At 41.0% G+C, this 22,730-nt stretch overlaps 1 protein-coding gene across 4 annotated transcripts in view; it reads right to left on the bottom strand.

The window, feature by feature from the left end:
• Positions 1-19,052, bottom strand: part of SLC35D2 (solute carrier family 35 member D2) — a 44,982-nt gene extending 25,930 nt beyond the window's left edge. For all 4 annotated transcript variants that reach the window (XR_007773399.1, XR_007773401.1, XR_007773400.1 and 1 more), the window contains exons 1-8: positions 18,859-19,052; positions 13,147-13,180; positions 12,422-12,508; positions 8,616-8,683; positions 6,618-6,689; positions 5,452-5,520; positions 2,764-2,866; positions 711-803 (exon numbers count right to left, since the gene is read on the bottom strand). Coding sequence is in view for 1 of the 4 variants with exons in the window: in XM_050945938.1 (XP_050801895.1) it covers positions 711-803; positions 2,764-2,866; positions 5,452-5,520; positions 6,618-6,689; positions 8,616-8,683; positions 12,422-12,508; positions 13,147-13,180; positions 18,859-18,992 (660 nt within the window). In the remaining 3 variants the exon portion in view is untranslated. The remainder of the gene's footprint in view (positions 1-710; positions 804-2,763; positions 2,867-5,451; positions 5,521-6,617; positions 6,690-8,615; positions 8,684-12,421; positions 12,509-13,146; positions 13,181-18,858) is intronic.
• Between the last annotated feature and the right edge of the window lie 3,678 nt (positions 19,053-22,730).

The following is a 22,730-nucleotide window of genomic DNA, read 5'->3' as shown; positions in this document are numbered from 1 at the left end:
ATCTCAGCCTCATTTTAGAGCATTTGGCAAAACTGAAAGCTCATAAATCACATGACACAGCTGGGGCCTTATTTTGGGCACACTAATTCCAGCTGCTATTCAGTAGTCTTTAGTAAGTTTTGCACACTGACTGAAAGAGGACTAGTAATATGGCTAAAGACCAATAATTACAGTAAGGGTTTGCAGGACCTTTCTGGTGAAGAAAAAGTCCAAGCTACACAGAATCCAAATGCTGGCCTCCAAATACAGAGGGAAATGTGCCTTGTAAAAGTAGAGAGTCAAAATGAGAGATACTGAGAGTAGTAATCTCAAAGTTCTAACTGTAATGGAAAAGGTCAAAAGGAAAGACTATTGGGCTAATTAGTGTAGCTTTATTGGGTCTTTATCATGGGGAAAAAGTGCAAAAGTGAATTTATAATGTGATTACTCATCATTTTGTGTCATTTAACTTCACTACATTGAAAAAAAAAATCTTCCTAGCTGGCTGAAGTATTCATGACCAGAACATAGCTGGACTAACACCACGTGCAATCCCAATGAAATTAACAGGATCACACAGAGATGTAGTTTAGGGCAGAATGTGGCCCTAAGTTTGGAGAATGGGGCTAGAGCATTTTGTTCCAAGGAACTCTAGATACAGCAAAATAACTAAAAGGGGTGAAATAATTAGGGTAGTGTACTAGTCTGAGATGTCTAATGGCGCTGCTCACCTGCTGAAGGTCTCCAGTGGAGAAGCTAATAATCATTGTGGGTATCACCATAAAATAAGCATTATAGAAAAGGATTCCATATTTTCCCAGCTCCTGTGAAAAATGAAACACATCTTTTGTAAACCTGGACCATTTGATAACAACCAACATCTCTGTAACAACCAACATCACTTCAGGCAATTTATTTATGAATGTGCAAAACTTCATGCGGTACAATTTAAATGACAAATTTGTTACCATTAGGTTTCAAAACTAAACACCGAGTTGAGCTACCATTTCAGTCAGCCTATCTGCAGACTCAGTAAAGCAACACTGCACTGGTTAACATTCAAACATACATATCCATAACCATACAGTTAGAAACTCAGTTAGGTCTAAATCTTTAACTGCTTTGTGTCAAAAAGCCGAAGGATTTAGCCTGACATAACTGTCCATGAGAAAACTCATCACATCTAGCACAGGATAAATCTTCAGTAATGTAGGGCTGACACAGTCCTACATCACCTCCCCAGCCCTGGTGTAGTGGGTGTGACGAGGAGAAAAGGGATGATCCCAGGGTGGTAATATGGAGCGCTTTATGTCACTGGCAACTGATGTAACCTAGAGCAATCTTGAGGCCGCTGTATATTTTGTTGGGGGATTTGCCTGGTACAGGGGAAGCCAAGAATCAAGGGAGTGCAAAGGTCACCTTTTAGCTACACTGTGTGGTCCCTGACTGTAGCCACATATCTGGGGTTTAATTTTTGCTTTAAAATGAAAGCTTAAATTCTGCAGAAATAGATGGAGTACAATGTACAGAATAGGTTCAGTTTGACCTCTTTGATTACTAAAGGACATATACTTATTGTAGGGATGAAATCCTGGCCCCAGTGAAGTCAGTGGTAAAAGTCCCATTGACTTCAGTAGGGACAGGATTTCACCCAAGGTGTTTAATGCTTGGTGTTTAAGGCTATAAAGCCTGCCAGCTTTATAGCACTTCTTGTTTTGGAGAGCAAATTGCTTCTTGAATTACAAGGGATTAGTGCATAATCTGTTCTTTTGTGTTAGTTTATTCTTGCACCATTTTGTTTTTGGTCATTTCTGCGTTAGAAAAATGCAAGAAAAACTGAAGGAAAGAAAAATTACAACTCCAAAATGGTTTCATTTTAAAAATAACAAACAGAGTAAAACTCAAAAATGTTGTTAGTTTGGAAAAAAAGTGTAAAATGATTGTGATATTAAATGCTTAATGGGGTCACAATACCACCCAGGTGGGTACAGCATGGAAAGAGGCAATCTTCCACAAAGTCCTTACTCATATGCTATGTTCTTGTGGAATTATCCACTGGGGCAAGATGGTTCATTTTCCATGCACATTCAGTTTCAGGGCTCTCCAAAGCCACCTGTTATACCAGTATAGGGTGACTAGATGTCCCGATTTTATAAGGACAGTCCCAATTTTTGGGTCTTTTTCTTATATAGGCTCCTATTACCCCACCCCCGCACCCCTTGTCCCGGTTTTCCACATTTGCTGCCTGGTCACCCTATACCAGCATCACCACAACAGCTGGCACATTTAATGATAGAAAACACTTGGCTACTAAGAATTGGATTGAGATTAACATCACTCCCAGCTCATTTTACATAATCTTTTGCTTTGATAAAGATCATTTGTGGCCAAAAAGTTGTTCTCCTCCAGATATGCATGATATCGTAAACACATTTTGCTTTTACTCTAGTTTCTGGATAGAATTACTTTTTGGGAAAGTGAGGTTTATTTTTTCCTTCTTTAGTAAAACAAGATTATGTTGCACTCTGCCTCAAAGGCTAAACTGGGTGAAAATCGAACATGTTACTCACCCATGTGTGGCTGAGAAATTCCTAACAGCTTCTCCCTAAGCCAATCTATATTAGAGTATGTACATTAACTGGAACATCAAGGCAAAAGAAATTGACTCTCTTTGTTAAATTTGGTGTTACCCCACTTGTACGCAAGAAGTCACATAACAATAGATGACTTTCCTTTATCACATGCACAAAGTGATGAGGTGCAACCTAATCACCTGAAAATTACCTTTGGATCCATTTTCTGTTTAGTGTATACTCCATTTGCTGCTGTGAAGATATCATTTAGTAACACAAAGGTGTAGCCTTCCAAATTAAAAGAGAGATCTGATCTGGGAAAAAAAAAATATATATATATATATATATTATACACACACACACACACACACACACACACGCATGCCTCACTTAATGTTGTAATTATGTTCCTGGAAAATGCAACTTTTAAGCAAAATGATGTTAAACGAATCCAATTTCCCCATAAGAAATAATGTAAATGGGGGGGTTAGGTTCTAGGGAAATTTTTTTCACCAGACAAAAGACTCTCTCTATATATATACACATACACAGTATACGTTTTAAACAAAAAATTTAATACTCGTACACAGAGATGATGATTGTGAAGCTTGGTTGAGGTGGTGAAGTCAGAGGGTGGGATATTTCCCAGGGAATGCCTTACTGCTAGATGATGAACTAGCAGTCGGCTGAGCCCTCAAGCAGGACGCTCCAGAGAGCAGCTCCAAGGCAGAGGGCAGGAGCAGCACATGGCAGTCGGGGGAGGGACAGCTGAACTGTCGGCAATTGATAGCCTGCTGGGCGACTGCCACACAGGAAACTTAGGGGAACAGGGAATTGATGGGGGGGCTGCCAGTTCAGCCTGGTTCCAAGCCCCCACCAGCTAGCTCCAACAGGCTACTCTTTCTGCAAGCAGTGGACAAAGCAGGCAGCTGCCAAACAACGTTAAAAGATAGTATTGCACAACTTTAAATGAGCATGTTCCCTAACTGATCAGCAAAGTAACAACGAAACAACTTAACTGGGACAACTTTAAGTGAGGAGTTACTGTATATACACACACAGAGAGAGACAAGAATATAAAACTTGAAAACCGCAGCAAATTCAGGGTTTTGCCTTAAGTCTTTTTTGTACGCTGAACTATTTTACATTTCCACAAATTTCAATATTACAAACAAGTCAGCTCTTCACAGAAATTCATGCAATAAAGGACTGTCAGTACGGTTCCATTCTACTTTTGCCCCGTTTTTCCATCTAACTCAGTCCTAACAACATGTCCAATACATACTGAACATTTTCACACAAGCAGTAACTAAGGTTTAGAATCTATCCAACTTTTATAAGTAGAATACGACGGGAAATAACTGTCTCTTCAGTGTTGTTTGGTTACTATTCTCAAATAGGGCAATTTGTTTAAATGATGGTGGAGACATAAAATTCATGCCAGATGGAAATTATTCACTCAACTATACCTGTCATAAATATAAAGGGAAGGGTGACCACCTTTCTGTATACAGTGCTATGGGGTCCCTCCTGGCCACAGGCACAAAATCTTCTTACCTGTAAAGGGTTAAGAAGCTCAAGTAACCTGGCTGGCACCTGAGCAAAAGGACCAACAAGGGGACAAGATACTTTCAAATCTGGGGGGCGGGGAAGGTTTGGTCTGTCTGTTCTGTGTGCTTGCCGGAGTCATATCAAGGAAGAAAGCAGTCCAACTCCTATAGTTAGTAAGTATTTAGCAAGGAAATGTGTTAGTTTACTTTTATTTTGACTTGTGTTTTCCTTTGTGTAAGAGGGAGGTTTATGCCTGGTTTTTTAACTTTAAGGTTTTCCCTAGAGGGGAGATCCTCTGTATTCTGGAGTCTTTTGTCATTCTTTAAAGTACTTACCATCCCAATTTTACAGAGGTAATTCTTTTACCTTTTCTTTAATTAAAGTTCTTTTTTTAAGAACCTGATTGATTTTTCATTGTTTTAAGATCCAAGGGTTTGGGTCTGTGTTCACCTGTACCAACTGGTGAGGATATTATTCTCAAGCCTCCCCAGGAAAGGGGGTATATTCTCAAGCCTGTCCAGAAAATGGGGTGTAGGAGGGATATTTGGGGAAGGTAGGACTCCAAGTGGCCCTCCCTAAATGTTTGTTTAAATCACTTGGTGGTGGCAGCATTACTTAATCCAAGGTATAAGAGAGAAATTGTGCTTGGGGAGTTTTTAACCTAAGCTGGTAGAAATAATTTTAGGGAGGTCTTCATGCAGATCCCCACATCTGTACCCTAAAGTTCAGAGTGGGGAGGGAACCCTGACAATACCTAACTGCTTTATTCTTTGTATGTAGCTAACCAAAATATTCTACATTTCTTACGGAATTCCATCCAAATAAAATCAATTTCTAACAGGAAAGGCAGAGGAGACAGTAGAATACAGCCCCTGCCCTCTGTGCCCCCCCCCAAGTGATCCATCTCAAATTTAAACTTGTCCAAAATTATATGAACTATGTACACTGCCTACTCTAATTACATGACAACCAACAGACCACTCACCTTCTCTCAAGGACTGGCGGGGTGGGGGTGGGGGGTTTCTTATGTTTGATTATGTTATATTTAGAATTTTATCAAGGAAAAACAGTTGCTCTTGTGTATTCTTGGCTTGCTGTGTTATTTAAATTAGCATGTATATGCAAAATCTAGTAAAAATGTAGATAACAGAAACATGGTTCAGTAAGAACTAGAATTTGCCCTTATAGGCTTGTGACCCACCCCTCCCTGCATCCACTTTGGTAGATCTCTTCTGTAATTTATTTCTTTAATAGGATTTGCACTCATCCAGGGGCAGATCTGCCCCTTAATAACAAAGAAAAAAATAAACTTCAAACATTACTTAATGAGAACAAATTAAAGCCTTACCCAGCGGCTATGAAAGCCCCAAGAATGATGGTAAATACGCTGACTATAATACCCAGTGAATATCGTTTCCTGTAACAAAAATTAGACAAGTTCATATTTAGAATATTAGAAGAGAAACTAACTGGCTTCCAGTCCATTAAAAAGGCTTCAAAAACAATTAGTATTTGGAAAATAACTAACAGAAGGACAAATCTTGGTAACCCTAAGCAGGCAAAGTTCTTTCTGCTCTGCCTGTAAGGCCTTCAGGATTTGACCCTGTGAAAATATAAAACCACTACGTAATAAAATCTGCAGTTTGACAGGATTCTTATTAATGTTTTACTTTGCTAATCTTGTCATAATTTAAGTATAGTCTTTCTTGAGATACTGTTATTGTAACAAAATGCTAATACTCTAATACTTTGGGTTCTGTAAACACAGCTCGATAAACAGGGTCACAAATTATCAAAGGTCCTCTGCTGCTAGATGATTTCCAAAGTAAAGCCAAGAAAAATATGTTTCAATGCTGGTGACAATGGGACAAATTCTGCCTCAGGTACACTGATGCAACCGCAGTCTTCAATGGGGTGGCATTTGTGTAACTGACAGTATGATTTGGTCTATTGATTCTGAGGCTGGTTATTACAACTCTAATTTCTTTTACACCAAACAACTGATTTATTTTTAATTAATCTGGCCAAAGAATGCTGTTTACACAGATTGGTAGATGCCCACTTTGCCGTATTGAGCAAGGACATTTTAAGGCCCAACCCAGCAAGCTGCTCTGCATGAGCAGCCTCCTGCATAGCTCCACTGACTTCAACAGGGCTCCATGTGGGCACAAGGCTCTGCCTGTTTGGAGCAGTTTGCAGGATTGGTGTCTAAAAAGAGCAAGCCTTAGCCAAACAAACAACAATTTGGACCAAACCCTGCTTATCTTACTCAGGTGAAGAGAAGTCACTAGACTCACTCATAGGAATTAAAGTGAGCAGATTTTGTTCTAGATCCACAAAAATGTATTTTTTTTATTTTCACAAGTTAATTCTAACTAGTTTCTATACTTTTTTGTGAGTTTCTCTAATCAGTGAAACTCAGCCATGCAACATCCTAACTGAATACCACAAATCCTCCACTTGGTAATGACATAAAATAAAAGGTATTTTGCAAATGAAACAAACAAAAATCACCCAAGTATGATGATTTCCAGCAGTAATGTAAGTGGAATGGTAAACTTCCTGAGCACTGTAAACATCGGCAAACTGTCCAAAAAAAGGAAAAAAGAAAAAAGAAAAAAAAATGATCCAAGCACTGCGTCAAATGCCAAGCACTTTTATTCGTTTAGTTCTTACCTAAATTCACTAAGCAGAAGATGAACTAAATAGAGTAGCCTTAAGAAGTTAGCAAAACGAATTCTCAGCCTGTTCCCACACATAAAAATGTCAGTCTGACACCAGAGTCAGATTAGATAACATAATCACTGCAAATAAAGAGTCCTGCCAATTTTTCAAAACAAACAAAACCCGGCTACCTATTACAAAGCTCCTCAGAGTTCAAAAAGAGAAAAAGGAATAGAAATCATTATTTTCAAATTCTATCTAATGCAGCCCCTATGAATTGATGTTTTCTGTAGAAATGCTCGTTATAATAAATAATGAGGGCCTTTATTATAAAGTTTAAAGATGACCAGTGAATGTGGTTCTATAAATGAATAAAAGAAATATAATTCAAGGGATTGTGCTTAACATCAAGCAGGTTTTGTATTTAAAACATGAAACATAACTAAAAAGATGGAACATACTAGAATCATGTAAGTCGGTAGTAACCCTGTCTATTAAAAAAAATTGTTGTATTTGAATAACAGATTGTTAGGATATACAGAATGATGCATTACGGGGTCTTTGCAGCTGATGTTTTGGACATTAGACACCTCAGACTCCTGGACCAATTAATCCCTTTTACAAGGTAATGACTAGTGATCATGTTAAAAAATTATACAAATCCTAATTTCAGGCTTGCAACTCACTGCAATCTTGGATCTATACATCTATATCTTGTTTCAGGGCATATTCTTTCAAAAAACTAGATGTGAAGTGGAAAATTTCATATGGTGAATTACATATTAACAATTAAAAAACTGCAGTATTCCTTAATGTTATGACATGAAATCATGGCGCAAAATTGTGATGAGTAAATCTAAAAGTATATTTTTGCGGTGGGAGATGGGTGTCTTGCGTTTTAAATTATAATAGACCAATATCTTTGTATTTCAAAATAATTTGTGAACCAAACTACAATACTCACTGTTAGATTTTGTTGAGCTGAAAGCAATTCCAAATTCACATGAGCGAATTAATTCCTAAGGACCATTATCCCCAGCTCCATAGACCACAGTTTGGGACCCTCGAGTATAACATTATTGGAAATTGCTCCATGGGCACTACTACAGCCTCAGGTGCTACTACAGCCATGCTGCCTAGGATCCCCTTCCACTGGGAGCTCGGTCTCTCAACTCATACAGCAGATCCTAGGTCATCTCAGTCCTGCCAATAATCCTTATACCTGCAGCCCCGGTGTGAAGGCAACCACCATGGAGTAGGGTTCAGGGCATACAGAAAATGTATGTATGTATGCCTCCTGTACACAGCCTGCTCTTCCTACTACATGTGAATTCCATCCCTCCCCATATAATTCTACAAAACTCATGCAAGACTTTTGTATACAAAGGAAAATACATAAAATAATAATAATAATAATACCCAGCTCTTATATAGGGCTTTTCACTATAGATCCCAAAACTATTCATATGCACGTAAAGGCATTTTTCTTACAGGTTTCACCCCTCTTGTTGGCCTACCCATGGAATGCTGGCTATTCACATGAAGAGAGGAAAACATTTAACAAACACATTCATTTATGCAGTGAAACTGCGTTCACACTCTCTGTTGGTGCAGACCCATGCTAATCTCTCCTAAAGGCAGCACAGAGAATGTAAACTGATCAGCTGCTTTGGTTGAGATTTGCAAAGCAGTGCAGGGAATTTAGTCATACATCATCCATTAAAATTAATGTGCAGCTGAGCCCCCGGCACTACTTTGAAAATCTTAACCTTTAACCTTATACTTTGTACCTACAAGAAAAAAATTATAAAAACCAAATGGTCTAGCTATGACCCGTGTTTACTGTACCTTAGTTTGCTGGTGCTTGTTAATCCGCTTATGTGATTTCCAACATAAAGCAGAGGCAGAGGAAACAACTGCAATAAAGTCAGAGTACAATTCAGATTAGACCTATGCTTTACTATTGAGGAACTTTGAGTTATTTTAATTGTGTACAATTCCTTCATTCCTAAAAGAGACTTTTTTTCTTAGGGGGAACAAAGAACCTCACATCCATTGACTTTATCAAACTAGATCCTAGACTGGTTTTCAATGGCATAGCTCCATTGACTCCAACAGAGCAACACTGAATTACATTAGCTGAGGATCTGGCCCAAAATAGGTTAAAAAAGAAATACTCAGCACTTGACTAGTTTCACTTTTGCAAAATTAATACTCGATTATTAGCCTAGACCAACTGGTTTTATTTAGATTTAAAACAGAAAGCAATTGAGCAGGTGGAAAAAAAACATGACTGATCTGTGGGGACACAAAAGAGTACACAGAGGAGCATATACTACTATGTATAGAAAAAGATTATTTTAAGTACAGCTATTGTGGCATCCTAGTGAACCTCAGTGGTTTGAGCATTAGCCTGCTAAACCCAGGGTTGTGAGTTCAATCCTTGAGGGGGCCGTTTAAGGAACTGGGGTTTAAAAAAAAAACAAACTAACTGGGAATTTGTCCTGCTTTGAGCAAGGGGTTGGACTAGATGACCTCCTGAGGTCCCTTCCAACTCTGATATTCTATTATACGGACTGCTGAAAAGAAAAATTAAATGTTCAGGGCTAGGTTAGATTGCAGGTCCTTTAGGGCAGCACCTATAAAAATGTGGTCCTGACACTGGAGGGTTGCTAGGCATTCAGTTTTCAGCCCTAGCTCCATGCAGCTCCCAGAAGTAGCCAGCAGGTCCTTGTGACCCTAGGCATATGGGCAGCTAAGGAGACTCCAGCTGCTACTCCCTTCCCTAATGTCAGCTCCGCAGTGCCCATTGGCCAGGAACCATGACCAATGGGAGGTGTGGGGGCAGCACTTGTGAGTGTGAGCCTCCCGGGCCGCCCATATGCCTAGGGGCTGCACGGCAGGGACCTGGGGGCCACTTCCTGAGAGCCACAGTAAGCACTGCCAGGACTCTGCACCCCAAGCTACTTCCCACACCCCAACCCCTGTCCCAGCTAGGAGCTTCCTCCTGCACCCAAACTCCCTCCTGGAGCCTGCACACCCTGCCCCAGCCCTGAGCTCCCTCCTCCGCCCCAAACCTCTTATGCCTGGCTGCACCCCCAGCCAGAGTCCTCAAACCCAACTCCACCTCCAGTCCAACCCCCTGCCCCAGCCCGGTGAAAGTGAATGAGGGTGGAGTGCAGGGGGAGAGCGACCGGTGGAGGAAGGGGGGAATGGAGTGAGCGGATGCAGGACCTCAGAAAAGGGGCGGGGCAGGGCACGGGCGGGGCCTCAGGGCAGGAGTGTTCAGTTTTGTGTGATTAGAAAGTTGACAACCCTATGACTCTGACAGGAGCCTTTGGGCCCTACCACAATACAAACAAATAACAACAACAGATTGCATCTAGCCTGAAAAGAGCATGCAAGGAGCTATGTATCCCTGACACAGAAAGACCAGGGACTCTAAAGCCAACAGAGGTAACCAGAGAGGATGGAGAGGAGCCATAGCTCTGGCCTGGCTCTGCATGAGCTAGCAGAGCTGGATCAGCATGGAGGAGGGGAAACATGCCTCAACCATGCCTGGTGTTGCTGTGTGTGTTCCCCAAGAGACAATGAATTCTGTGTTTCTAAAGCTCTCTGTGACAAAACCATATATAGACATGAACATTTTGTTTATTTTTTTAAATTATGCCATATTTGCTCTCAAGTGGAAGGGAAGAACAAAGGAGACGGAGGCGGAAAAGAGCGACAGTTTATTTATAGCCTATAAATCTCTTATGACCCTGCAAACATTTAGTAATAACAACTCCCTGCTGCAGCATTTTATCCAGAAAGAGAACTTTAGATATGTGGTGAAAACGGAACCGAGTGCAATGGAAAAGAGAATATATTTTCACTTATTGTAATGGTGAAAAACCACAGACAACTGCAGCTCACCTCGCACAATCCCAGAGGGCAGTGAAAAATCTGCCGAACAAAAGCCCAATACTGAGAGCTTCTCCTACTGAAATCAGCAGTTTGCAGGCTCATGTCTCAAATTCAAAGTTCAGATTAAATTTATCTGTAATTTAAAGATTCTCCATCTCAAATGTGGGTCCAATCATGCAAACTGTTGAGCACCCTCAACTCGAGAGGAGCGGAAAGTGCTTGGCATCTCGCAGGAGGCCTTTGTGTTTCATCTTGTGGCCTCTGGCTCTCCTACAGCATGATGGATAAGAGCAATGCTGGAGTACTCTGTGCTGGGAATGAGAAGCCACAGTGACATAAGAGACCTTGAAAGCGAAAGGGAGTCTAACTGTTCTACAGTTAATTACAGCCTAAACACACTTTACAAAGTAAAAGAATCAACAAATATAAATGCAACTGACGTGTTGAGACTAGGAAAATCTGGTATTACGGCTGGTAAATAACTGCTGAAATGTTGCAACACCGATTGCTCAAGATGTAGTCCCAGAAACCTCCAAAGCATTAATATTGAAACATATAAAAGGAAAGCCTGGCACTGAGGGTGCGGCATGGAAAGCATGTATGTGGGGAGCAGTATGGATGGGGAACAAGATGGTCTCAAGGATCCAATACGTTTGTGAGATTTGCGCTACTGCTCCTCAGTACTAACCTACCCACTGAGACAGGTGTCCCCCGTGGTCATAGCTATTCCTGCAAGACTTCTATACACAGAAGTCCCATTGATTTCAATGGGAATTCCATGTAAATAGGGCTCAGGCTCTTTAGTTGTAAGGTGTGTACATGGTAAAACTTCTTAGGACCTATAGGAAGGATGGTTCTGTAATTAAGGTACCAGACTGGGACTGACGAGATCAATGGAAGAGCTGGGATTTGAACCCAGACTTCCTGTGTGACCTTGGGCAAAGCATTTAGGCCCTGATCCTGCAAAAATGATGCACACGGGCAGACCTCTGCACCCATCCAAAGTCCCAGTGACTTCCATGGCATTCTGCAGGCAACAGTCTGCCTATGTGCATTTCACTCTAGGATCAGTGCCTTATTCACTCTGTGCCTCAGTTCCCAGTATGACAAACTGAGATAATAGATCCTTTCTCCTATCCTTTGTCTAGGGTGACCAGACAGCAAATGTGAAAAATCGGGATGGAGGTAGGGGTTAATAGGAGCCTATCTAAGAAAAAGTCCCAAAAATCAGGATTGTCCCTATAAAATCGGGACATCTGGTAACCCTACCTTTGTCTTGACTTTTCAGATTATAAGCACTCTTACTATGTGTATGTAGTGCATGTAGTACAATGGGTCCTGTTTACACATAATTAATATATAAATAAAAATAATAGTGTTTTCCCACTGCAGAATACTGGAGTCAAACTGTGGGACTGATCTGAGAAGATAATTTTATTGTTAGACATTACCGTCTCAAATGCATCCTCTCTCATGCCAAACACAAACTACATAATCAAACTGCAATTTAATTCTGTCTCTATAAAATGCAAGATTGTTATAATGAAATTAAATTATCTACTTACAACAAATTAATAAAATAAAGATCCAGGAAATTTTGATTTTGTAACATCTGGAAAAATCAGAATGTTTGCAATTTTTCCATTGTACCTTCTGTTCAAAGAAAACATTTTTGAAAAAACCACAGTAAGAAGACTATTTACAAAGGTACAATTTCCTTCTAGTTTCAAAATCCAGACATTTCATACCTTCACAGGGATACTTTTGTCAAAATCAGGGAAATGAATAATCTTATTTAATTTTGACACATACAGAATAAGTATGGTTGTTGCCATCTAAAAAAAAAAGAAAAGCAAGACACAATGTAAGAGCCAAACGCTATTTTAAACTTACATATAAAATAACTGCTTCTCTCTCAGGCCCTATTCTCCCCACCCATTCCTTCTCTGAGTCATCAACTCTTTTCATTCCCCGCCTAGACAAATGTTTAGATATCTCTTATCAGTTTCAACAACAATTTCTCGCTTTCTCCTGCTACACCACTGCACTCAGCTTTATTGTCTTCTTGGCTTCTGTAGGCAAAGAACAAAAATTATGTTCCCTTTTAGCAAACTGCAAGGGAATTTGAGAAAACTATGAGGGAATGCAGAGACAGTGCTACCACACATATATCCAAGGTCTTCAGTGGATCTCCTGGGATCCATATGGATCTGGGGAACTAGCAGATTTTGAGGGATGAGCATCTTGTTGACTGAATTTTGCAAGAGAAAGTTTGTGGTATTTCCAGTCCTCTACATGGGTTTTCCCACATAAGGGATGAATTGGATCCTAATTTCCTCCAGGTTGTTAAAAAAGATAAACTGTGAGGAAGAGTGATTTCTTCCATAACAGTATTACTGCACTGTAAGATGAAAGCACTTAATTTCATTATCAATCTTAACTATAGTATATTAAGCTTTATTGTTGAACATACCTGTCCAATTCCAAGAACCATTGCAGATGGGAATCTGAAAAGAAGAGAGAACTATAAACACACATACCACAACAACAAAAGTGTGAGGAAACAATAGGGTTCCTATTCCTTTAGGCCAAGCTTAGCAAAAATGGGTGTCTAAATCCATGTTAGATACCTACATGACTGGCCAAATTTTCAAAAGTGCTGAGCAACCGGCAACTGTCACTGAAGTCCCAGGTAATCTTGCACTATTTTAGTCAAAGGCAATTCCCTCCCCCCATCCCCCAAAATGGAATACATCACAGGCTGTATAAATTTTGCAGAAACATATATTGGCCGCTAAAAAAAAACAAAAAACAAACCTATTTCTCCACCCTGTGGATTGGCTTCAGCCCAAAGCAAAGATACTTCAATGGAAGAGATGCAGTTTGAGTAGGATATATGTAGAATCATAAAGCCCCCAAGGATCTTATTTTAATCCATAAGGCATTAATTCTCCATGGGTATCTTGATGTTAGGAGATGGGTCTAGCAACAAGTTTCTACAGATGCTTCTTATCCCATAGAAACACAGGCTGGAATCTGTGGGTGCAAACTCTCCATGAATGTAATAGTCACAGCTTCCCAGGAGGCACTTAGCATCTTGCAGGACTGGTCGGCATCAGGGTTGGTGTGCACACAAACTTTCACCACAATAGCAAAACATATGTATTAGGCCCTATTTTGGTGCAAGTCTGCATGTAGCTTAAGAAAGCAAGCATCTGATTTCTTGGCAAGCTTTCTAACTGCAGGTATCCAGTGTCCAGCACTCCATGACAATGTGATTATGAATCACAGAGGTTGTGAAAAACTGTTACAGCACCACTGAACAAGTACTAGGAAGTACCTTTCTCAGCCGAGTGACCTCGGACCAGGACTGTACTGTTAGCAGTAGAAACAATCTGAACAGAGCAGGAAGAATGTCATAACTATACTCCAACCATAATATAAACAGAGGGTCAAGGAGGTCCAAAAGAGATAAAATCACTGGGAAATAGAGATGAGATTCTGGAAATAGAGAATGGAAGAGACAGGATATTTAATGATGGATTTATTACATATTCTGTTCATCACTATATTAGTACATAGTCTATATTCACCTATACAACAAATGAAAGCTTGTATTATATCAAGATCTGGGAGACACGTTGTCATGGTATAATTCCCCACTCTGAACCTTAGCGTCCAAAAGATGGGGTACCAGCATGAATTCCTCTAAGCTCAATTACCAGCTTACTACTTGTAGCGCTGCCACCAACCAGGAATTCCAGTGCCTGGTACACTCTGGTCCCCCCCAAAACCTTGCCCGGGGACCCCCAAGACCCAGTCCCTCTGGATCTTAACATAAGGAAAGTAAACCCTTTCCCTCACCATTGCCTCTCCCAGGCTTCCCCTCCCTGGGTTACTCTGGAAGATTACTGTGATTCAAACTCCTTGAATCTTGAAACAGAGAGGAAAATCCACCTTCCCCCCTCCTTCTCTCTCCCCCTCCCAGACTCTCCCTGAGAGAGAAAGTAATCCTAACACAGAGAGAAAATAACCTCTCTCTTCCTTTCTCCCCACCAATTCCCTGGTGGATCCAGACCCAGTCCCCTGGGGTCTCACCAGAATAAAAAAACAATCAGGTTCTTAAACAAGGAAAACTTTTAATTAAAGAAGGAAAAACAGTAAAAATTATCTTTGTAAATCTAAGATGGAATAGGTACAGGGTCTTTTAGCTATAGACACTGGGAATACCCTCCCAGCCTAAGTATACAAGTACACATTAAAATCCTTTCAGCAAAATACAAATTTGAACTTCTTCCAGCCAAATACACATTTGCAAATAAAGAAAACTAACATAACCTAACTCGCCTTATCTACCTAGTACTCACTATTCTGAACTTATAGGAGCCTGTATCAGAGAGATTGGAGAGAAACCTGGTTGCACGTCTGGTCCCTCTGAGCCCCCAGAGTGAACAACAACCAAAATCTAACAGCACACACACAAACTTCCCTCCTGCAAGATTTGAAAGTATCCTGTCCCCTGATTGGTCCTCTGGTCAGGTGATAGCCAGGCTCACTGAACGTAACCCTTTACAGGCAAAAGAGACATGAAGTACTTCTGTTCTATTAACCCTTGACTATCTGTTTATGACACACGTAATAGACCATATGTATGTTTCAAACAGCATTAACTTTTAGCAAATGCAGGAGAAATTGTATACCTTCTTTTCCAGCTTCTGATAAAGACTGGAAAAATAAGTTAAAAGGGAGAGATTGGGCTCTGTAAAGACAGTAATATTCTTTAGCTAAGGGTGAGGAATCCCAGAAGTAACATCTGGCCAAGAGGACTGTGACTGAATGTGATTATTGTTTCAAGCCAAAAGATGTAATATCTTTTGTTTATTATTAATTTAATAGAAGTATATTTTTAGTTTTACAACTGTTTTCCTTTGTATACAGTAACTCCTCAGTTAACCTAGTTATGTCCTGAAAAATGTGACTTCAAGTGAAACAATGTTAAGTGAATCCAATTTCCTCATAAGAATTAATATAAAGGGGGGCGAGGTTAGGTTCCAGCACACACACACAGAGTACAAGTTTTAAACAATTTAATACTGTACACAGCAATGATGATTGTGAAGTTTGGTTGAGGTTGTGAAGTCAGAATGTGAAAGAGGGTGGGATATTTCCCAGGGAATGCCTTAGTCCTAAATAATTAACTAGCATTTGGCTGAGCCCTCAAGGGTTAACACATTATTGTTAATGTAGCCTCATACTCTACACGGCAGCACGAATGGAGGGAGGGAAGACACCACGGCAGACAGAGACAGACACACATACCCTGTGTGTGGGAGAGAGAGAGAGATGTGCATTGCCCCTTTAAGTACGTTGACACCACTCTAAGTATATTGCCTTTTTAAGTATATCAGGAAGTTGAGACAGCAGCTGTGGCCAGCAAGCTCTCTCTGTCCTGAGCTCTGTCATGTCCCCACCCTGCTCTATATGGAGAAGGGGTAAGCAGGGGACAGGAGTAGGGGGGAGGGGGACACCTGACATTAGCCCCCCCTCTCTCTCCCTCCCTGCACAGCAAGCAGGAGGCTCCCGGGAGCAGCTCCAAGGCACAGGGCAGGAGCAGCACATGGCAGCTGGGGGAGGGACAGCTGAACGGCAGGCAATTGATAGTCTGCTGGGCGGCTGCCACACAGGGAACTTAGGGGAGCGAGGAGTTGATGGTGGGCTCCTGGTCCACCCTGGTTCCAAGCCCCCACCAGCTAGCTGCAACAGATTGCTCTTCCTGCAAGCAATGGACAAAGCAGGCGGCTGCCAAATAACCTTATAAGGGAGCATTGCGTAATTTTCAACGAGCATGTTCCCTAACTGATCAGCAATGAAACAACGTTAACCAGGAAGACTTTAAGTGTGTAGTTACTGTACCTTAAAATGCAGCACATCAAAAAATTCTTCCAACCAGCCCCAATTGGCCTGAAGTGGTGAACCGCGGCCAGTGGGAGCCGCGATTGGCCAAACTTGTGGACGCGGCAGGTAAACAAACTGGCCCAGCCAGCCAGGGGGCTTACCCTGGTGAGCCACATGCCAGAGGTTGCCGACCCCTGGATTAACCACTCCCCTGCCTGATCTTTGTAAATGTCAGTTTCAGTGAATGCTTGACCACTTATAAGTCTATTACTATTGTCAGGCTGTCTGGAGTGGCTCACGACTGTGAGTGCTTAACTCAGGGCAGATTGTCAGAAACAGGGCACACACTCCAAACTGGTGGTATGTTCTACAATTAGATTTTACCAGCCCAGTAAAAAATGTGAACTCCTGAATCACTGTAACTGTCTTACCATGGAGTCACAGACAGTCCCCTTAGGCTCTCCATTCTATCTTGCCACCCAGGCAAGCTGGATTTACTGATAAATGGTCACTTATACCAAAAAGCACAAAATATTCAGGCTGCTCCCAGTCCCAAGAGACTGGTCACTTATCCCAGACCAATTGGTATCTTTGATCTCACACCAAGACAACCCTTGTAGACAACTCTGTAATAAACTAACTAAAGGATTATTAAGAAAAAGAAATAAGAGTTATTTACAGATTAAAACAAGCAAGCAAGCATATAACACAAATGAGTTGCAGTCTAAATCTTAAGAATGACAGTGTTGTAGTGATTGGTCAATGCAAAATGTCTTTTTTCAGGGCTAACCCATGCTAAACGGCATGGGGATCGCTATACTTATGTTTAGGAATCCTTGCCACTCAGAGTCCAGATAGCATACAAGAGATTCAATTTCTCCTTGTCAGACATTTTTATCCCCTCCTCCCCAGAGCCCAAAACTGATGGGATGAGTTCTTTTCTTCTGGGAGGCAGGTAGGAATGCAATCATCAAAGTCTCTGATGCTACAGAATATGTCAATGGCTTTCAATGGATCATTCTTGTATGCAGGGCGAGCACTTTACCTTAAACAATGCTTCTTTTCCGGTTTGTTGAGATACACAATTACAGAGGTGCAAGCACTCAATATAGCTTTACACTATGGGCTATAAAGATTATAAAAGAGATCAATACATGCAGCATCCTACAAGCATTTTATGAATTATAAACACAAAACATCTAATATCTTATCAACTTAATATCTAATATCTATTTTGATGATGTTAACACACAGGTAAACAAGACTGGTTTCGAGCTATGTATTTGTAAGCGTTCAGTGAAGCCTGGGCACAAGCTGGCACCTGCTCTGTCAGCATCACAACTACACCATTGTACTCAAAATTATAGACATCGTTCACAGTGATGAAAACATTACTGTGAACATTGTTTGACTGTATGGATATTGTAAACCAACCTACTTTGCAATGGAAAAAGTGTTTCCTTTGCAACTCTAGAGATTCCTTGATAAGACAACCTTTGAATTGAATCACTTGACCAACACTGTTTTACAGGTGAAAATCAAAGAACATAAACTTTCCTCAACATAGCACGTGTAATTTCCTGCTGATTTATCCCCTGTACAGAACCAGCATTAGACACAGATGATGTAGGTGGCCAATTAGATTACATAATCTATGGGGACTCTGGATGTTGGTGTCTCCCATTAAAACAGGCAGAGTTGTCTGGCATATAAGTAAAATCTTCATATATTTCTCTATATACAAGTATGTTTCCCCCCTCCACAGTAGTGCATTTCACTGGATGGTTGCCTCTGCCCTTCACCAGAGCTATGGCTCCATTATTTCACTTATGGTCCTTATGTACACTTTGAGATCCTTCGGGATGAAAGTGAGCCTGTAAAGTGCAGGTATCTGGTGTCTGCACCACAGCAAGTTATCCAGTGAGCCAGCACACCCTGAACTAAGGAAGTGTAACTGTAACCCTCGTTATACATATGTTTTGGTGCAGACACCTTTAACCCTTCCTCAGGCCCCTCCAAAAATGGCTATTCCTACCCACGGATTTGCAAACAGGACGGAGAACGAACGGAGTCCGGGGGTGGGGAAAGGGAAGGTGGCAGGACCTGGGATTGGGGTTGGATCAGGCGCTCACTTTGGAGGATTCAGGGCCAGCCCCAAAATAAACATTCCTTTTGCAGCTGGCAAATTGCGCGTGTGCGTGAGTGGCGTTTTCCGGGGAGGGGGGAGCTCGGGAAGTGAAGCTGGGGAGGAGCCGGACAGAGGGACCTGAGTCCTGGCCCCTTGTCTCACCGGTAAGTGGTCAGCACGGTCTTGTTCACCAGGACGATGAGGAAAGAGCAGGTTCCATAGAAGAAGGCGGAAAGCAGCCTGGGCAGCGGCGGATGGGCCGCAGCAGGCTCCTCCTCGGCTTGCCTAGCGCTCATCTCCTCGTACGTGCAACGTGCCTGTGCCACAAACCACAAAACCCAGGCACCGGGACATGCCCACCCCGCAGCAGCACCCAGGGCAAGTGCGGCCGCCCCAGCCCCTCCCTCCTCAGCACCAAGGCAGCGAAACAGGAAGAGATCGTGCCCAGCCAGTCCCCTCCCTCCCTGCTCAGCGGGGCGCCTCGCTGCTGCCTCCGTCTCTCTCCTGCTGAAACCTCGGCGGCGTGTGGCTGGGGCAGGGCGCGCCCGGGCTCAAGGTCCCATCGTTCAGGTGCGCTGCACGGGTTCAGGCTGAGCCCCTGAGTGGATGGAGCCCCGCAGCAGGGAGGTGCCCAGAACAGCAGCTCCAGCTCGTAGGCTGTCGCGTGGAAAAAATGGGTAGACTGACTAGCAAGCACCTCATCAGTCCTGGCTCAGCACTGGGGTGACTGACACGAGCTGATTGGTTTCCTCCTGCGTCCCAGGCAGGTGGGCTTCTTTGCCTTCCTCCCTCTCAAAGATACATATTCACTCGTACGTTTGTGTGAAATGCACATAAAGGTGCATGTAAGCAGGGGGCCTGTAGGTATGATTTAAAAAAAAATAGAAAAGGACGTTCAGATCTAGAGTTTAGTAATTGCCCCACGTGATGCATATAAACAATTTTATTTTTATGAAGAATGAAGTGGCTAGAAATATACACTATGTAGATATTCACCAGTGTTGAACTGAATTAAATATAAAGAATTTGAAAAGCAATGATTGAATATTTAGGCTTTCTCTACACAAGAGTTGCACCCATTTAGCTTAAGGTGTGTTTTTAAACTGATTTAGTTAAACCAAGGCAGCATGTGGACACATTGCAGTTTAGTGAAAGTTTATTTCCTGTCTAAGTTAAATCAGAATTAACTACTCAGACTGAAATAAGAGTATTTAATGGGGCTTTGCACCAGATTAATTCAGATTTATGACAAAACAGTGCAACTTTCTCATGGTAGATAAGATCATACTTCTTAAAGATACTTTTAAGTATCCAAAAAAGTAATTAAACATATCAGAAAGTGTGTGTAATGAGCAATTTCAACCTTTTTTTTAAAAAAGGGTCATCTCACTGAGCAGAGATTAGAGTTTTGATTTACCTCAAACATTTATAATCCTTAATGTAATAAAGCAGTGATACCACCAGCTGCCTCAAAGTACAGGTGAATAGAGGCCAGGTTTGCAGAAACAGACTTTCCTTACAGTGGGCTGCTCTTGTCTTAGTTCTAAAGCCTTTTTATTTCAGAAGGCCATCTTTCTGCATTTCCAAACTGATCCCCAGTATAACTGCACAGGCCACTTTCATTGTGTAACATGTATATTACACTTAATCAAAATCTTCAAGTCCTCTTGGCTTTCATTCTTGCTCATCTGATATGGAGGAAATCTTGTCTATTGTGGTGCTGGTATATGAATACTGATGCTGAGTACATTCATATACTGCTCTGGTCATCTACGTGCACTCTTTCCTCCACACAGTATTTGATAAAGCTAAATTGTATTAGTACCATCACAAATGTGATTAAGTGGTACTAGAGAGAAAGTTGGTGAGTTACTATCTCTTTATTAAACCAATTTTTTTGTGAGAGAAGCTTTTGAGCTTACATGGAGCTCTTTACATAGTATTGTCATGCAAAGAAGACTCAATTCTGCAATTTCCTGTATGGTATTTGGACAGCCTGTTGTATAGTAATGCAAAATTCTCACAAAAGAGCACCTGTTAGAAAATGAATGTACACAAATTCCAGGGTTAGACTTTTAGGTAGGTTCTGCCCCCTTGTAAGAAAGCTAAGCAGATTGGTCATTTTTGGTAATTGTTTCAGCTATGGCTTTGATCAGTAGTGCATAGGACTGGCTACTATCAGTTTCTTCTGTGACCGCCGTTCAATTCCTGTTGGATAGGTTCCATGCCAATTGACATCCTTGCTAATAACTCACAAAAAGTCACTTCAAGGTAACATGAACTTTCCTCCTACTCATGCAGGAGAGGGAATTATCTTTAGGAAATATTTAATTTTCCTTAAGCAATGCTTTTATTTACCCATTTTGTCCCCTCAGAGAGCCAAGTATAGAAGTCTGATGAAGCTATAGCTTGTGTTATTAACCAGTCTTGCCACTTAAGTATTCTGGACAATGTTGCATGACAATTCCAGTTGCATATCATTAGTTTGCTAATACCCACAGTGTACCTTAATCTAAAATACTGAAACTCTTTCACACCTACCATGCCTGACAAAGAATAAGAATTTGAAAATGAACAGAGGATCAACTGCAAACTGAATTGGTGGTCATGAAGTAGAACACTTCACTAGCTTGGACTACTTCAAGAAAATGTATTATTGCCATGTTTATTCATTTTGGGCTACCGTAATTACTCCAAACAGGATTCCTATTCAAGTGAACTATCTTGAACTCATCAAGTGCCGTAATAAGGTTCAGAAACCAATTTCAAGTTAGGAGATTAGGATGTAAACAGCAAAAGTATTTTTTTTTTCCTACAACAGTGTACTGGTCAGGCCAATAAACCCTTTTAAAGGGTCAAGAACAGTTATAAAGTGATTGAACTGTGAGAGTCAAGAGCAACTAGCTTGACACAGTACAGTTTAAAAATCATCAAAAATTACCACTAACACTTAAATTTTAAACTTAAAATTAAACCAACTTTTATTTGGAGCACCTATGAAAATTACAGCACTTTTACTCTTTTGCTGTTAAGTCATGCCAAACTACAACTGACATTTATGCAGCACAGAACACTTCAAAATTACATTAAATACTTCAAAAGCAGTCTTCAAAACCTCAAACAATTATAGTTGGTATTTTCCCAAAATGTATAATGTACACAACAGGTTAAGCTGTTTGAATGTGTCTACAGTTACATCCAATTCAGTGTACTGAATAGTTTGTAGAAAGTTTCTTCCAGTACTGTAAATGTGTTGAACCTATTACAATTGATTGTGGAAATAGGTTCTCCTCCTTGCACCCAATACATGGCTCTGATTCTGCAACTGGCTGCTAAGATCCCTGTGTCCACATGGAGTGCCTATAAAGTCAGTGTTGCTCCATGTGGGCATGCATGGGGGTCTGCCCACGTCCAGCCACTTGAAGGATTAGGGCCCAACACTGTTAGTCTTAAGGGTTTTACAGCTACTGCCTTGGAATTGTCAAGTAGTTGTATGGCCAGAGAAGAGCACTTTGCTTTAATTTTTTTTTTTTTAAGTTTGAGGCCAGATAAATTAAGGAAATGAACACAAGAAATCAAGAACTATATTGGCAAATCTAAAAAATCACCACCACTTAAAAGTTAGAATCTCTCTGACCACTGTTTAGTTAAGTGCACCAACTCAATTCTAAACATGTACCAGGTTAATAAAATGCATGCCATTATAGGCATCAGTTATTAGAAAAACTGAATTCAAGAATAGCAGTCTCTGCTGCAATCATGTTAGATTTCTGAAACATCTGTCCTCATCTAATCAGTTTTTAAAAAAAAAAAATTACTCAAGTCTTAAATACTTTTCCCTCCCTCTCACACTAACAGGAAAAATAGCTCCCCTTCACATCTATATTTTCTGGTTGTGTTGTGATAAGAGGGAGGAGTCTATAGCCTGGGTAATGTTATGAACTACAGAAGCAGGTCAAAATTGAAGATAACTGAATTTGTTGTTAATAGGCACTAAACCAACAGCCTAACATTAAAAAAAATTCAGGAGCATG

This window comes from Gopherus flavomarginatus, chromosome 3 (assembly GCF_025201925.1).
Source record: "Gopherus flavomarginatus isolate rGopFla2 chromosome 3, rGopFla2.mat.asm, whole genome shotgun sequence".
In the NCBI taxonomy this organism is placed as follows: Eukaryota; Metazoa; Chordata; order Testudines; family Testudinidae; genus Gopherus; species Gopherus flavomarginatus.
Note: the sequence above shows the minus strand (reverse complement) of the source record. Positions and strands in the feature narration are given on the sequence as shown.